Source organism: Erythrolamprus reginae, chromosome 2, assembly GCF_031021105.1.
Source record: "Erythrolamprus reginae isolate rEryReg1 chromosome 2, rEryReg1.hap1, whole genome shotgun sequence".
NCBI lineage: Eukaryota > Metazoa > Chordata > Lepidosauria > Squamata > Dipsadidae > Erythrolamprus > Erythrolamprus reginae.
Genome location: NC_091951.1, coordinates 103,535,213 through 103,553,420, shown reverse-complemented (window position 1 = coordinate 103,553,420; position 18,208 = coordinate 103,535,213). Strand labels below are relative to the sequence as shown.

The following is an 18,208-nucleotide window of genomic DNA, read 5'->3' as shown; positions in this document are numbered from 1 at the left end:
GGGGTCCTTGGTGTTCTCTGCACTTGATTGTTGGCTTGCAGATGTTTTATTACCTGGCTAAGTAACACCATCACTGATGAGTATGGGGTATGCTCACATTCAATAAATCATACCTTGCCGAAACAAAAAAAAAGTTTATAAACAAAATTTAAGAAGGACAAATAATTTAAATCAAAGTGGAAAAACAGATGACCCTTCCACCTTTGAAAATAGACTTGGGGCCGGAATTTATGCCTAAGAAATTTCTAATCAAGAAAGCACACTGGGACCCTAGCCTCGTACAGAAAGCCAGGCACAGAGTGCCTGCAAGGGCTCGTGTGTGTGTGCGTATGTGCCACGGTCCGTTCCACAGTCCGCCGACCTCGTAGGACCAGGGCGACAAGTCTGTGACGCGCAACAAAGGAGGAGGAAGGCGCGGCGCGGCATCTCCGTCTGGAACAGGTGCGAGCCCACTTTCGCCACGGGGCAATTTTCAAGCTCCGCGCAGGTTAGGCGAGGCGGAGCGAGGAGAAGGGAGGGGAGGGGAGAGAAGGCCGTCCTTCCTTCCTTCCGAAGCGGACAACCGGAGGGAGCCAGCAGGGCAAGAGGGAGGCTGCAGCGAAGCCAAGCGAACCAGCGGGGGCACTAAGGCGCTCATCTCGCCCCGTCTCCAGATCCCCCCCTCCTCCTCCGCGTCTCCTTCGCGGCTGCCTTTTAGGAATGCACTGATTCTTCTCACCCCGAAGCGCGCATGGAGCTCCCGGAGCAGTTGTGGGTGAACAGGAGCTGTGCCAGCGGTGAGTGAGCGCGCTCGTTTTGCGCCCTGGTTGGCGTTTGAGGAGGCTCTCTTCCTTACCCACTTGCGTTTCTCAGGTTTACGGAAAACCTCCCCTCCCCTCCAAATTGGTTGACTTCTAAGGAACGAATTAAGGGAAAACCTTCGTTATCTATCCCCACCCACTTCGCGGGGAACCTGACTTCACCTGTCGCCCCTGGGAGAGAAGCAAGATGGCAAAACTGATTTTTAAAAAACCAAATGAAAAGAAAATTGATAAGGTCTCCACTCCAGCTCTTTCTCCCCCATTTGGCAGGCTTTGCCTCCTCTTTGGCACAGCTTTTCTGTGGGAAGAGGTCGGAACCTTTTTGGCTTCTAGAAGTTTCAACTCAACTCTTCTTCCTCCCCCCCCCTTTCCTCCTCCAAAATCTAACAAGAATGAAGCATACTGTATAATTCAGTATTTCTCAACCATAATGCGTTTTAAGCACTAAGGTGTGGGCTTCACCTTCCACACCTTAATTGCTTAAAAGGCATAGAAGTATTAGACCTCAGTTCCCAGAGTAGAATTATGGGAGTTGCGGTCTAATACTTCTTAAAATTAACCTGCCAAGAGTGCTATAATTGCTGGATGAAAAGGGAGACGGATTAGCTGAAGGCAAGATGGCTTTTTTAAAATGAACTTAACCACTTTCCTGGTTAATTTTGCATTTGGCTGTAAAACAGCTTGCACTGGGATACGTTATTAATTTGGGACTAAGAATTCAGCCAGGTATTTTTATTTAATGCCTGGTAAAACCACAGAAGATCCAAGATTATGGTATGGTTAATGGGAGGAGGGTTGTCTCCAAACTGCTTTTGAAAACATTCTCTTTTGCATTTATGAGTAACTCTGAAGACAAAACTAGAACTCAGTCTAGTGCAGTGTTTCCCAACCTTGGCAACTTGAAGATATCTGGACTTCAACTCCCAGAATTCCCCAGCCAGCATTCGCATCCAAATATCTTCAAGTTGCCAAGGTTGGGAAACACTGGTCTAGTGGAATGTGGTCACTTATCTTCCTGTGATACAACTGGGGGAAGACCAAATAGAGGAAGCAAACATATTAAGTATGTAAGGAACAAATCAGCCCCATCAAGCCACACCTGTTTGTCCTAAGCCTACACAGTGTGTGAAACCAGAAAACCAAACCTTATTAGAAATGAGGGTGAAAGGAGCAAGGGTGTGATTGCCTAACATCCTCCCACAATCCTGCTTAGCTTTTTCAGTTTCTTTTATAGAGTTTGCTCTATATTTTGTTAAGGAAAGGATTTGGTCTGTTTGTTCTGGAAGAAGCTTCTTCAGGCAGTGGATCCTGAAAGAGTTATCAGAAGCCTGATCCAGGAAAGCAACCTGCCAATTCTACAGATTGATGTGTAATCATTTCTTCAGAGCAATAATGTTCTCCACTTTGCATATTAAGAGGCATTATCCTGCTGCTCATACATAAATCTTTGCCATTCTGTGGTTAAATTACCAATGTAGAATTAATTTATTCTTGGAGAAGCAAAGTTCTTGTTTTCATAAACTAAATCCACTTGTCAGAAGGTTCTAACAGATTCTGGAGAACTGATAGCGGAAATTTTGAGTTCAGAGAACCAGCAAATACCACCTCTGGCTGGCCCCAGAGTGAAGTGGGAATGGATATTTTGCAATATCCTTCCCCCAGGAGTGAGGAGGAAATGGGGTTTTTGCAGTACCCTTCCCCTGCCACAGCCATCAAGCCATGCCCACCAAGCTACACCATGCCCACCAAGCCACACCCACAGAGCCAGGAGTTTTAAAAAATGGATTTCACCACTGGATTTGCTCATCTCTATATAGACTAGTCTCTATGCCAGTCTCTATATAGTTGATTTTATTGGGGAGCATGTCTTATTACATATGTCCAGTTAAAATTTCCCATGGTTGACAGGTTTGTGTGGGTTAATTATGAAATTCTCTACCATGATCTGCAGAAATTTAGAAGAAAGGCAGGTTGCCTAAGTAAACAAACAGGTGTATATGAATTGCTAAAATATCTCATAATAAATTGAAACAATAATAATATTAATAATAATTTATTAGATTTGTATGCCGCCCCTCTCCGAGGACTCTGAGCGAATACCTGATTGCCTTTACAAAACAAGCCTTGAGGTTTGAGGCAAAGTGACTCATTTTCCTGATTTGAGAAAGTGTCTTTTCCTGATTCTAACAGAGGAGTTCAAAACAATTGATTGATTGATTGATTGATTGATTGATTGATTGATTGGACTTGTATGCCAATTCTTCTTCCTTTGGGACACCCATGACCTGAATCACTGAGAATCTACATAAGACATTCTTTTTTAACAGTTTGATAGGAAATTCTGCTTCTTCAATGTTTTCCATTTTATCACCACTTCCTTCTGCTGCGTACATAGACTAGGCCTAACATTCAATTCCTATCTATTCAGAGGGCTTTGAACTTAATTTCTTACCAAAATGTGCAGCAGAAGCTGTCCTAATAAAATTAACAAGTCTCCATTTTCAGCCTCTTTCTTTCTGATATTTGCTTTTGAGGATAACTATCGCAGAAGAAGAAAAGGGCTAGCTATTGCATGACATTAGGGCATTGTGGCTTCAGAACTAATTAGAATTCTCTTTTTGTTTTCAGGCTCACAAAGACTGTCCTGTATTAGGCAAAGTGCCAGGGTATAAACACCACCATGCTATATTTGCATTGTTGAAGATATAATTTAGCAGCAATTTTCTTTTCTTTTTTTCTGTTTAATTTGACAAAAGATAGATTTGAGTTTCCTGTTCACTCAATATATATAGTCATTATCCGTACTTTTGCATTTAAGCAGTTTTAGCAAATTCATAAATATAGAGCTGCTAATTTTTTTTCCTGTAATGATTCTTTCAATTCTGTTCTTCAGTTTCTGATTCGTGAACATATCCATTCAGTGCACACTACTTCATTATTAAAACTCAAACAAGGAAACACCTCCCCCCACAAAAAACCCCAAATGAGATTATTTATTTTTAACAAGGTGGTTTTGATCCAGGGTTGTCTGGTTCAAACAAAAAGACACTTCCTGATTTGTTCAAAGGAGCCCTATCATTTTCTCTTGATGTCCTGTTCCACTATGATTTCTGAATATGCAATTACAAAATGCCCATGACATTCAAGAATTGATAAATCTATTAACCAAATTTTCACACCACCCATCTCATTAATGAAGTGACTTTGGGTGATTTACAGATTTTTTAAAATCCATAAAATCCATACAAAATCTGAAAGTTAAAAGGGTAGTTAAAGTTTAGATAATTTTTAGAGTTGGAAGGGATCTTGTAGGTCATCTAGTCCAATCCTCTGCTCAAGCATGAGTCCGTACTCTATTTTGGACAAATGGCAGTCCAATCTCCCTTTGAAAGTCTCAAAGGGAGATTTTCACAACCTCCGCAGATGGATTAAGGACGGAGTTAAAAAATGGAGAGAATTCTCTTAAACCACAAACTAACCTTAGATTTGTATATTACTTTTTGGTTCCCATGCCAATTGGAAGACCCAGATTTTAATGCTGTTCTAGAATACCAGAAAGGTGGGGATCAGCCTCACCTCAAGGGGCAGAATGGATTGGGACAATGACAGAGAAGGAATCTCTTCCTGGACCCTATCAATCAAAGTTATTTAGTGGCCCTGCCTGATTGAGATTGATGGGGCAATGCAAATGGGACAATACAGGTAACCTAGGCCCATTATAACCTGGACCCATGCTGGAAGGGATTTAAAGATTATCACAAATACCTTGAATGGCTGGGAAGAGGGTTGTAATGGGCAAGGAGACAGAAAAGTCTATATTATCTGAGATAAAAATCCACTCATTACATATCTGGATTGGGGGGGGGGAATCATTTGCCCCTGAAGGTGCCCTTGGCAAGCTTTGGTGAAACTATTAACATTCCCAGATTTTGATCAGCTAAGATTTTGATCAAGATTTTGATTTTGATTTTGTATTTCACCTCTTCATTCATTGAGAACATTAATTAACATTAAGAATGTACATCTCTTCTCCTGAGAAATGCTTTATGATTGTTTATGCAATTTTGTTGTATAAATGAAGGCAGATTGTTGGAGGGGGTAGATAGCCCTAACATGTGACAATTCTAAAAAACAATCACATTCACTTAGAGCAGGAAGCTCTCAACCTAGGCAATTACTGGGATATGTGCAAAGAATGAGGCATTTCAAAATTGTGGATTTCTGCCTTTGAAATATGTATCTATTCCGCAACTGTTTGAGATAGAACTACAGAATAGGGCTGGGCAGGCTTTGACATTCATTCAGAAGAAATGCTGGGTGGGGGTGGTGGGGGCAGGAATGGCTGCTTTAAAAAACAGCATTGAAGCTTTGGCTGCCTTAATGAATCAGCTTAATTTATTTTATTTTATTTCAGTTTTTCTGAACTTCTTATTCCAAATCATTTGGAAGTTTCTGCAACTTAATCCAGAGTTTAGTGGATTAAGTGCCGTGTTTGAAATAAAAAAGATTATTTTTATTACAAAATTACAAATATCAGTTATTGTTGTTGTTGTTGTTGTTGTTGTTGTTATTATTATTATTATTATTATTAATTAGATTTGTATGCCGCCCCTCTCCGAAGACTCGGGGCGGCTCACAACTGTAATAAAAGCAATATAGTACAGTAGTTGTCTATATCTGAAGTTATAATAAATTTATTAAACATAAACATTCACAAAAATCCTTTGAGGATTATGATAGACATGATTTGTTGGAAATCTGGAAACTTTCAGTTTCCCTCCTCAATATTAAATTATAGTATGTATCATTTTCTGTTTCATAAATTAAGATACAGTATATGTTTAATGATACAATTTTTTCTGTCTGTATCTTGAGAGACAATGAGTGTGCTATAATTCTGTTTCCAAAAATGTATGGCCTTCTCTTTTTCAGATGTTCTTGTTTAAATTACAACATAGCTTTGGCTCAATTAGTTAATTTATATTCTCAAGAATATAATCACGTCAAATCTGAAACTTTCTGAGTTGTAATGAAAATGAAGTGACAGAAAAGGGATCAAAGAAGGATTTTAGAAATAGTACTGGTGTTCTAGATTCTTCTTAATTGTAAATATACTGTATTGGTTCTATATTTGCAGCTCTGGTCATATCAGTCCACTGTTTGGATTTATATGTCTTAAAGGTGATTACAATTGAATCTCTCTTTTTTAATTTAAATAAAAAAAATAAAATGAATAAATATTTATGTGCCATGCTTCATATGTTCTTTGATAGTTCTGGTAAAACTGCTAGTCATTTTGCTTCCTTTTTCAACTTAGAAACAGAGAAACATAGAAGTCTGATGGCAGAAAAAGACCTCATGGTCCATCTAGTCTGCCCTTATACTACTTTCTGTATTTTATCTTAGGATGGATATATGTTTATCCAAGGCATGTTTAAATTCAGTTACTGTGGATTTATCTACCATGTCTGCTGGAAGTTTGTTCCAAGGATCTACTACTCTTTCAGTAAAATAATATTTTTTCATGTTGCTTTTGATCTTTCCCACAACTAACTTCAGATTGTGTCCCCTTGTTCTTGTGTTTACTTTCCTATTAAAAACACTTCCCTCCTGTACCTTACTTCTCTAAGAAAGATATGTTTGACTCTATCATAGTATTCTGTAGTGCTCTAACTACAAATGTGCTTTTTCTTATTTTGTCCATGTTAAATAAGAATAATAATACAGTTGAAACAGCATTTTGGTATTAGCAAAAGTAAATTCTTTATTTCTCAAGAGCCCTTACGTGTATTTGTTAATTTTCTAATGATATTTATGCCTCTTTATGCAAAGTTCTAGACTAGTGATGGCGAACCTATGGCACGGGTGCCACTGGTAGCAGGCAGAGCCATATCTGCTGGCACACGGGCCATTGCTCTAGCTCAACTTTAACATGCATGTGTGTGCCAGCCAGCTGATTTTTGGCTCACACAGAGGCTCTGGGAGGGCGTTTTTGACTTCCAGAGAGCCTCTGGGGATTGGGGGGTGTTTTTACTCTCCCCCAGCTCCAGGGAAGCCTTTGGAGCCTGGGGAGGGCAAAACATGAGCCTACTGGGCCCACCAAAAGTTGGGAAACAGGCCACTTCCGGCTTCCAGAGGGCCTCTAGGGGGGCAGGGGAAGCTGTTTTTGCCCTCCCCTGGCATTGAATTATGAGTGTGGGCACTCGTCCATGTGCAATAGCATTGACCCACACTCTTTTGGCACCCAAGGAAAAAAAGGTTTGCCATCACTGTTCTAGACAGTTGGACTACACCTGAGTTCATTAAGTCCATTTTTGGGTCAGTCTTTGAGAAAGTGGTGTTGTCTTTGGCACTAAAGGAGTCATTGTAGGAAAGATGAGGTGTGAATGTAACAAACTCACTTTCTACAAAGTATACATGTGTGTGATTATTAGAAAATGTCAGCAGCAAGCTGGTTGAAATAAGAGGTTATACAACGGGATATATTAATTATTAAATATTCACTTTTTATAAAATGGAATTTGTTGGATTTATTTTGCAGACAAAGACTTTTTTTCTTTTGAAATATCCCCTTAATGATGATCTGTAGGGATTCTCATCCTTTTCTTATAACAGACACATTTTGTCATTTGACTAACCTCAGCAGTTTCATCTTTCTCAATTAATTGTTCTCTATGCTGGCTAAAATTCCAGGTGAAGTTTTGATTGAGTGCCAAAGTTATAACAGGAATTATATAGAAGAGTGAAATCTAGATATTTTCTCATTCTAGATTATACACATTCATACTTATAGGTAACTCACATTCAGACCTGAAATTAAAGGGGAAAGACTCAAAAAATATTGTACCTAAGAAAGTTTAGAAAATCCACCTTCGTTCTCTCTACATAAGTTGAGATAGTTGAGAAGAAATATTTAGCTCTTAAAACGTAAGTATAAATGTATTAAAATTATTTAAAATAGTTATACTCTACATAGATAAACATTACTTGCACCACTGCCAGGTGAGTGGTGTGTTTCAAAAATTGTTACTGCCGGCCCTGTGGGTGTGGCTTGGTGGGCGTGGCAAGAGTTTGCAGAGAGGGGCGGCATATAAATCCAATAAATCTAATCTAAGGGAACGATACTGCAACATTTCCATTCCCATTCCACTCCAGGAGAAGGTTACTATAAAATCTTTTAAGAAGATTTGGATAACCATCTGTCTGAAGTAGTGTAGAGTTTCCTGCCTAAGCAGGAGGTTGGACTAGAAGACCTCTAAGGTCCCTTCCAAGGTCCCTTGTTATGATTATGAAAATCCCCATTTCCCCTTGATCAGTTGGGACTCGGGAGGCAGAGAATAGATGGGGGTGGGGCCAGTCAGAAGTGGTATTTACTGGTTCTCCAAACCACTCAAACTTTCCGCTAACCGTTCTCCGAACTACTCAAAATTCCTGCTACCGTTTTTCTGGAACTGATCAGAACCTGCTGAAACCCCCCTCTGTGCTGTGTAATGTTTCATTGCTTCCCCAATTAAACTTTCACAAGTCCACATCTACATTGAATACTCTACTTTAAAACTTCTTTTTCCATTTTTTTTCATAAAGAGTAGTTGATGAGGATCTACGGAAAACTCTGAAACTCCCCTCTCCTGTATTTTCTGATACTCATACCACTCCAACTTAGCATAGACAACAGAACAGGTGTGTCAAACTCAAGGCCTACAGGCCAAATCTGGCCCCTGGGGTGCTTAGATCTGGCCTGTGGGGCCACCCTAAAAATGGAAAAAGTCTGGCCTGTGATGCTTCTGCCAGTTAAAACAGGTTATGGCATGCCCCTGAGCTCTGTTTTTGCTGCAAAAGGCCATCTGGCTGAAAACAGAGCCCCAGGATGCCACACACAGCCCCACCTAATTCCATTTTCACTCCCCATCCCAGCCACCACCACCCCATGTTAAACACAAAACTGATACAGCCCTCAATGAATTTAAGTTTGAGATCCCTGCAGTAGAGAAACATCTCAGAACTTGTGAAAAAAAATTATCTTCTCATTATTTCCACCTAATAAAATGGAGACAAGGTTTTTACTTGGGGAAACACTGGAACGTTAATTGAAAATGTACTAAATTAATGTCAAAGGCCATTTACAAAAACTAATTTATTGCAGAGCAAGACCAAACATGACAACATGCATTGGAAGGACAATGGTTTACAGCAATAATGTCAGTCTTAGAAATATGTAATTAAAAAACAAAAAAGCAATAGTTTCCCCAAAACATTGTCTCATATAAGCTGAATTTCAAGACTGAAATAAACCTTGAAAATATTTGTAGTCAAATAAGAATACAGTACCTCCAGATTGTTAGTTATTATAAAGTGGTGTTTTAAAGCATCTGAATGCCATTGTGCGTCAATTTTTCTGCTTGCATAGATTTAGAATGTATATTTTTAGCGTCATATTTTTTCTAAGAAGTAATTAAATGACATTTGTGGTGCAAGAATCCAAAGGAAGAAAGAAAGATTCCTAGCAATAACATAATCTAGGTGGTTCCATGCAAAATTAAAGACATGTGGGCTGCTAATTATTAATGTCTTAATTTCTAATCTTTTCTTCTCCCCCACATTTCCTTGTCTTGCTTAGGCTCTCTGATCACCCTGGCTTGCCTGAATCATCATGCTGTTTGTCAAATCATTAAGAATGTCAGTTCTCCAGTTTTACCCCACACAAATCTTAATTTAAGCTCCAACTGGATGGTACAAGTTGAAGACAAATATGGCTTTTATATTGGCTTGGCCTTGGCCATCTTTTCAAGCTTTCTCATTGGCACCAGTGTCATTCTCAAGAAGAAAGGACTGCGTCGACTGGTTGAGAAAGGAGGCACTAGGGCTGGTATGGATATTTTTGACTTACTAGAGGGGACAGAAAAATATGTTTTCTGGAAAAGAACACTAGCTGCATTAAGACAACTTTACTTAAACCTTGTTGTATTAGATTTCAACTCTCATAAAAATTCAGAGCCAATATAATCAAGGGTATCTTGACTGGGAATAATGGTTGTTAGAAAACACAGTGGTCAGGTTCCAGGTTGAAGAAGGCCTTTGAAGACCCCTTCAGATTTATTTACTTATTTATTTATTAGAGTTGAAAGAGACCTTGCAGGTCATCAGGTCCAACCCCTGCTCAAGCAGGAAACCCTACACCTGACCAGCCAGATGGCAGTCCAATCTCCTCTTGAATATGTCGAGAGTTGGGGCGTTCACAACCTCTGCTGGCAGGCCATTCCATTGGTTGATTGCTCTGACCGTCAGGAAGTTCTTTCTTATTTCCAGGTTGAATCTCTCCTTGGTCAGCTTCCATCTATTGTTTATCATCTGGCCCACTGGTGTGACCCCCTCCTCTCTGTGGCAACCCCAAGTACCTGTATACTGCTATCATGTCCCCCCTGGCCCTTCTTTTCACTAGACTACCCACACCCAGTTCCTGCTATTACATTGAATATCACACTGAATTCATGCTATGTTTGCAATTTTAAATATACAAACTTGAAAATTTAGAGATGCTACCGATCAGTATTCACAGCACACGTCCAAGTGGATTAATAATCCAGTCTTGTTTCGTAAGATAACAATACTTTTTTTCTAGCATAATATGTTTCTGGAGAAAATGTTGAAAAACAAGCCTGTTATAATGTACACTATGGCTTACGGTAAAATGTTCAGAGCATAAGGTTATGGCAGCTAATTTCAGAAATGTTAAGCCAGAAGAGTTCAGCTCTTGCACACAAGAGGTGAGGGGGGAAGGGGGAGGGATTTTAAGAGCCTGCCAGTTCAGGTACTATTTGTTTTTGTTTCTTGAAAGGCATTTAAACGTCTTTGAACATATGTATGCTGTGGCTTGTAGCTTTTTCAGTCTAAGCTGTTGTTTCTTTCCCCCTTTTATATTTAAGCACTAGCATTCTGATAAGAATTGATTTTATTTCATATGGAAGGTTTTTACAAAATGCTCCTGTATATATATCCTTTTTATTTCCCCAGGAGATGGAGGTCATGGCTATCTAAGAGACTGGCTGTGGTGGGCTGGTTTGCTAACCAGTAAGTACGATTATATTTAGCCAGGCTTGGGTTTGTATCTGACCAAATATTTAACATTGATGATTACTGAGGACTTAATTCCTCTGGGTTTCCCTGGGCCCTAAATATTATTTCACATGCTTCAGTTACAGAAGTTGTTTCTATGCCTTTTTTCTTCTTTTTTGTACTTTAATTTTATGCTTGAATACCTTAAAGATTTTTTTGTGCTTAAAGGCCTCTTTGCACGGAGAGATTATGCTGAAGCCTATGGAAATTATTTTTTCAGATCTTATCAACATAACATAGCAGTGTTCAGGAATTTGTATGCTGCCCCGAGTCTACGGAGAGGGGCGGCATACAAATCTAATAAATAAATGCATAAATAAATGCATAAATAAATAAATAAGTAAGTAAACAAGTAAATAAATAAATAAATAAATAAATTTAAATGATTAAGTTTTCAGAAAAAATATTTGCTAGTCAGACCCAGCAATATGCCTTGTAACACTTTCAGCAACTGACAAATTTATAGTGGTGCAAGGTTTGGTGGACTGGAATGCAGAAAATATTTGCAGGCAACTTCAGCCCCCCAAAATTTATATATACCAAAATATATTTTGAACACACTACACAATATTTATCTGCTTTTGTTACACTGGTTCTTTAGAAGCTACTGTCTTAAGTCATTGATTATTGCATTGCAATTTGAATACAGCATCATTTGCTCAATTATTTGGATTCCTTTTCTTATTTACAAAGAGATATTGACAAACTGTATTTGGATCCTGATCTATTGGAAAACTTGGGGGACATTTTGTTGGAACTTAAGAACCTTACAAAGACTGTTGTGCAGATAATCCTTGACTTATGACCACAACTGGGACCGCTAAATGATTTGACTATAATGGAGATGTCACGTGATCACATTGCTTAGCAACCAGCCATCTGGCAATCTCATTACCGTATATAACCAAATTTTATCAGTCGTTAGCCAAATACTCACCCAGCAATCCATTTCAAGCTTGGTTATCCAGCAACAAACATCAGTAAGAAGTTCCTCCAAGTCCTCCAGCCACCTATTTCCCACACATACATACCGCCTTTTTGGTTGCTCTTCACCCTGCCTTTTGGGCTGGCAAACAGTCCAAGAATTGCTTGCCATGCTCTGGAAAGACTATCCCAGCCCAGTCCCTGTCGACCTTGCCACTTTGCACTCCAAGATCTTTGCAACCAGGATTGGGTTCCGGATTGTATTGCTGCCAGTTTGCTCAGGGATGTGTCACATGGGCATGTGGACAAATGTACAGTATTCAAAAAAGGCTTCTGTGCATGCTCAGAAGCAAAAACCAAGATGGTGCCATTGTGGGCACCACCAAGAGAACCAACTTGGGGCCATGGTAGGCATGAGATGCTGCTGGCTCCAGTGTCCCAGACCACCAAGCTACTACCAATTCTGTAGAACTAATTTGAATCGGTGGGAACTCACTTCTGTTTACAACCCCAGCTGATCTTTGTTGTATTCTTGCTTCCAGTATTGACAAGGTATCACAACTTGTTTTTAAATTGATTTGGGCTCTTTCCCCCTTCCCCCAATTTTTACAATGCAAAGCCAGCCTCAGCTCCACCCAGGAGCTTTTCGCAAAGGGACATTTTAGGGTTCTACAATGGTTCAGGGACTGCTTTAGTCTTTTCTTTCTTTTTCACAGCATAAAGCAGCCAGACATTTCTTGTGAGAGCAAGAAGACAGTGAAAGAACAGCAGGAGACCAAAAGGGCATACATGGTGTGGGAGGAAGGGAAGAGATAGGTGGGAGGGAGTTGTGGTACCCTGTGGTCATAGGTGCAGCTATGTTGCCAGTCCCTGAATTTTGATCACGTGATAATGAAGGATGCTGCAATGGCCATAACTTTAGGCACAGGTCAGGTTCCTTCATTCAGCACTATCGTAACTTTGAATGATCTCTGAACAAATGGCTGCAAGTCGAGGATTACCTGTACGGATAACTTTTTGTTTAGCGTTCATAAGATTTAATGTTTTCTTAGTAAGGTAGGGAAATGAGTTGAGTTGCTGGCCAATGAGAAGGTAATATAAGTAGTAATAATTGTAATTCTCCTGTTCTTTTTCTCTCCCCCCCCCCCCGGCTATTTGCTCAGTGGGTGGAGGAGAAGCCGCCAACTTTGCCGCATATGCCTTTGCAGCTGCAACAATTGTTACACCACTCGGAGCACTTAGTGTGCTTATAAGGTGACTTCCTTTTATTCTGCTCTTTGTTAATCATGTGACCTAGCTTGCCAACAGAAAAGAGATTTCTAATCTTGTGCTAATATACCAATAGCCAGATATGTACTTAAGTCCTACCTTTTTTCCCTCTCTCAAAATTGACCTTGCATATTACTTTTGTGTTTCACTGACTTCAATCTACGTCAATTAATAGAATACAGATTTGTAAGGACTTTATGTTTGCTATCAGTAATTTACAAGTGTAACAGGAAGAATAAAGGCTGTATTTCTATATTTGTCTGTTGTGCCCAGTGCCATTTTGTCCTCTTACTTGCTTGGAGAACGGCTGAACTTGCTAGGCAAACTTGGCTGCATGCTGAGCATTGTGGGTAGTACCATTCTTGTGATACACGCTCCAGAAGAAGAGGAAATCACCACTTTGGGAGAATTGATTTCAAAACTGAAGGAACCAGGTAAGCTTATGAAATGAGGTAGCAAAGGAATGAAGGTGTTGTGTTTATTTTGGAATGTTATCATATCTGAACCAGTTTTCCAGGAGCAATGATGTGATGATTGTCAAAATGTCTCGCGCAAGGGTGTATCTTCCACGAAGTTGCCATGATTTTGTACACATTTGAGTTGAGTGGCATCCAGTGGGTTATGGCAAATGTCTTGCTTCTCTTTCCCAGGAAGAAAATCTTTCATGAAACTCTATGTCCTGTTGACATTAAAAACTTTGTTTTTCTGAAGACTTAAATCTTCTTGCATGTGTAAGATGCCTGTTCCTTACAATAAACATAGAAACATAGAAGTCTGACGGCAGAAAAAGACCTCCTGGTCCATCTAGTCTGCCCTTATACTATTTTCTGTATTTTATCTTAGGATGGATATATGTTTATCCCAGGCATGTTTAAATTCAGTTACTGTGGATTTATCTACCACGTCTGCTGGAAGTTTGTTCCAAGGATCTACTACTCTTTCAGTAAAATAATATTTTCTCATGTTGCTTTTGATCTTTCCCCCAACTAACTTCAGATTGTGTCCCCTTGTTCTTGTGTTCACTTTCCTATTAAAAACACTTCCCTCCTGGACCTTATTTAACCCTTTAATATATTTAAATGCTTTGATCATGTCCCCCCTTTTCCTTCTGTCCTCCAGACTATACAGATTGAGTTCATTAAGTCTTTCCTGATATGTTTTATGCTTAAGACCTTCCACCATTCTTGTAGCCCGTCTTTGGACCCATTCAATTTTGTCAATATCTTTTTGTAGGTGAGGTCTCCAGAACTGAACACAGTATTCCAAATGTGGTCTCACCAGCATTCTATATAGCGGGATCATAATCTCCCTCTTCCTGCATGTTATACCTCTAGCTATGCAGCCAAGCATCCTACTTGCTTTCCCTACCGCCTGACTGCACTGATTTATTTATTTATTTAATGTCCTAAAAACAATGCATGGCTCTGTTATTTTGTTCATCCATTTATTGTGCTGGCCAATGCTTGTGCTAAGCATTGCATTCTGTGTTGTATAAAAATGTCACGATTTGTCACCTTTTTTTGTTTTTTTTATTTCTTCCAGGTTTTCTTGTTTATGCCAGCATTCTCTTGGTTATCAGCCTAGTTCTGATTTGTTTCCTAGCACCACGTTATGGCCAGACCAATATTCTCATCTACCTCTCCATTTGTTCTGTGATTGGGGCTTTCTCGGTCTCTTCTGTTAAAGGGCTGGGCATTGCCATCAAGAGTTTTTTCACTCATCTGCCTGTTCTACAAAACCCATTGACCTGGATTCTTGTCCTCACGTTGGTGGTTTCTATTGCTACTCAGATCAACTACCTCAATAAATCTCTGGACATCTTCAATACCTCCATGGTGTTTCCCATTTACTATGTGCTCTTCACCACTGTTGTCATCACAACTTCAGTTATCCTCTTTAAAGAGTGGGTCACCATGTCTGTAAAAGACATTATAGGGACGGTGTGTGGATTTCTTACCATTATTTTAGGAGTCTTTTTACTCCACGCTTTCAAGGATATGGATGTCAGTTTGAAGAATCTGCCACAAACTTTCCAGACTTCTAATGAGCCTCCAGCAAGTAAGGATGACAAGAACACTTTAATAGAACTGAATAATCCAGACACCAAGGATCATACCAAACCCAAAGTATTCATGATCTTCAGTTGAAACCTAATTTAATATTTCTATTTTTTTTGAGTAATGGGGCCAAAGAGTATAAAAACATGCATGCATCTGGAAGAATTTAAATGAAGCATCACCATATGTGACTTTTGAAAGCAGCAACCAACTTTAACACAGCTTGCTACCTCCACATGTTTGCATCACGCTTCTCCTCTTTTCATGCTTGCCAATGGCACTAGACTTTGCACATCCTAGAATCAATAGCAGTGGTGATTGTATTTGGGTCAAACATGGGCATATTTCCTCTGCCTTTGGAAGAAATGTTCTACTGTCAAATGGCATGGTTTCTTCCAGATCTTTCTCACTCTTCCCCTAGCTTCATGAGAAAAAGCTGTATTCATTGAAGTGTGTGAAGATTTTGAAGCTTCAAAAGAAAGCATGCTTATTTTTTCCAACTAAGAATAGCCAAGTCATTTTTTGAAATATATGATAAAATAAATAGCTACATTTCCCTCCAGATTGTAATGTTGCACAAGACATTTAGAACTTTTGGTCATGTCCTTATTTTTAAATGGTGCAGTCTCAAAAAATTGCCCTTACAGCCTTTTTGTTGGATATTGGATTTTAATATATTTTGTTTTCCTTATTTTGATTAATTTTACTATTAGATGTTCAGATAGCAGTTATCTTTCTTTTTCCATAAATATGAATTATAATTTCATTGTGATAATGCTTTGTTTTTGCCCCCATACAAATTTATATTTTATAGATATTTTGGACAAATTGGGTAATTTCTATAATTTAGAACTCAGTTATGATCACCTAAAGTGTAAACTGGGTTCAAAACTGTCAAAAGTCAATAATTAGTTATAACAAGTGAATGAGTTAGAGGCTTAACTGCCTATGATAATTATCACTAATTATGCAATTTATGCCAATTTATGCTAATTTACTGGTTAATGAAAGTCTTTTTTAGTCTGGATGACCAAGATGTTCTAATATAAAGTGTTATAATTGTCTGAACTTGTGAAGATTCACATAGGACAAGACTGATTTGAGATAACTATTTATTTGTTGTATCAAGTACAAAGTTAACAAACTTAATTTTGTTAAGTTTGAAGGTATACTTCATTGCAAAAAGCACCCGGATAAATATTCCAGGTTGTTTTGTGTCTTGTTTCTGTGCTTCTAAATTAATGAGCCTATTCTAATTATTGTAAAATCAGAAAAGTAGTGAAAACAAGTTCATATATAGTTCCAATAAAGTAGAATATTTGTAGCTCAGGGCTGAAATGAGAGGTCCTTGGTGCTCTCTGAGCTTGTTTGTTTCCTTTCAGACATTTCATTATCACCCTAACTAGGAAACATCATTCATGCTACTAATGATGTTACCTAGTTAGGGTAATGAAATATCTGCAAGAAATCAAGCAAGCTCAGAGAAAACCAATATATAGTTCCTTGTACTTTGCTATTGGTTAACAGCCAAATGTAGCTTTCATTTATAAAAGAAGACTATTTTATAATGCAATAGCTACAACTGCAGGGATCACAAGAGAGCATAGGTAACGTTTAAGAGGAATACCGCTGGAGAAGTTCTATCTATGTATAGTTCATGGGATAGTTGTATGAAAGTGCTAAACCAAAGTTTTCTCTGAACAATTTTTAACAGAATGTAGCCCAAACACGCCTTGCAATGGGTTGCCCTTCCGTTTCCTGGTTTTGAAAGCCATCTGGGGGGCTTTGGGCCAGTTACCTTCTTAGTCCAACTCACCTCAGATTGTTATGGGCAAAATAAGAGGATGGGATGCAGATAGTCCTCAATTTACAAACTTAGTGAACAGAGTTACAACTGTGCTAAAAAAAATGAGCTGACCATTTCCCACACTTACACCTATTGAAGCATCCCCATGGTCATGTGGTCAAAATTCAGTCGTATTTATTTATGATGATTGTAGTGTCTCAGGATCATGTGATCATCTTTGGCAATCTTCTGATGAGCAAAGTCAATATGGAAGCCAGATTGATTTAACAAATGTTACTAACTTAATAACGGCAGTGATTCACTTGACAATTATGACAAGACAGTTCGTAAAATAAGGCAACTCACTTAAAAATTGTCTTGCTCGGCAGTAGAAATTTTTAGCTCAATTGTGATAAATCATGGATTTCCTGTATTAGGTATGTTTGTCACCTTAATTATAAAAATAATAAAAATGGGATAAAAATAATGTGAAACCTCTCAAATTCCCCCTATTTGCAGTTTCACTTCATATGAGTAGTCATTTTCTTCTATACTTATATTTGCTACTTTATTTCCAGTGCAAAATGTTGCTTCTTGGTTTTTTGAACTTGTGGGTCGATGGGTAGATGGTGAATAGATAGGCAAGTAGATAGGTACTGTAAAAATAATAATAAAGTTTTCAAAATTCAGGTTCTGCATAGACTTGGGGGATAGGAAAAAGATATATTTGAAACTTTCTGGTTGGTTAGATGTAATGTTCTGGCACTAAGGGCTGTTGTGCCCTGCTGGCATCAGAAAACAGCTTTTTGTATTTATTCTTTATGCAGATTTTGTTTAGCATGTAAAAACACAGCCACTCTGCTTTAGCTTTCATTACACTGAAGGTTTGTTTCACAGGTACTACATTTTCCAAACTACAAAAAATAAATTGTGTCAAGAAAATCTTGTAAAATGTTTGAGATCTTTGTTACCAGTGAATGTATTTTATTTACAATTAAATAATTGTATAATCGAGTTTTGCAAATGGCTTTATAACTGATTGAAATTTGTTCTTGTTTCATTCATAAGACTTTTAGAACAATTCATTTATTTCGTGTGGAAGAACATATTGTTTTTATGAACTTCCAAAGCTGGTAATCTGTTTCATTTGCTAGTTTCTAGTTTCAAAATTGTTTTACGGAAAGAGAATTGTAATCCAATATAGCTAAAAAGTACGGTATTACATTTGGAGAAACTCTTTAGTATCGAGATTTCTCTGA

General features: G+C 38.5%; 1 protein-coding gene across 1 annotated transcript; it reads left to right on the top strand.

Moving 5' to 3' along the window:
* The first annotated feature begins 494 nt into the window (after window positions 1–494).
* On the top strand, window positions 495–17,961 carry NIPAL4 (NIPA like domain containing 4). The gene is made up of 6 exons (XM_070739006.1): window positions 495–776; window positions 9,418–9,666; window positions 10,812–10,868; window positions 13,001–13,091; window positions 13,380–13,540; window positions 14,649–17,961. Exons 1-6 carry the CDS (start codon window positions 731–733, stop codon window positions 15,251–15,253), a joined length of 1,209 nt encoding a protein of 402 aa, XP_070595107.1. The 5' UTR covers window positions 495–730; the 3' UTR covers window positions 15,254–17,961.
* Window positions 17,962–18,208: the final 247 nt, after the last annotated feature.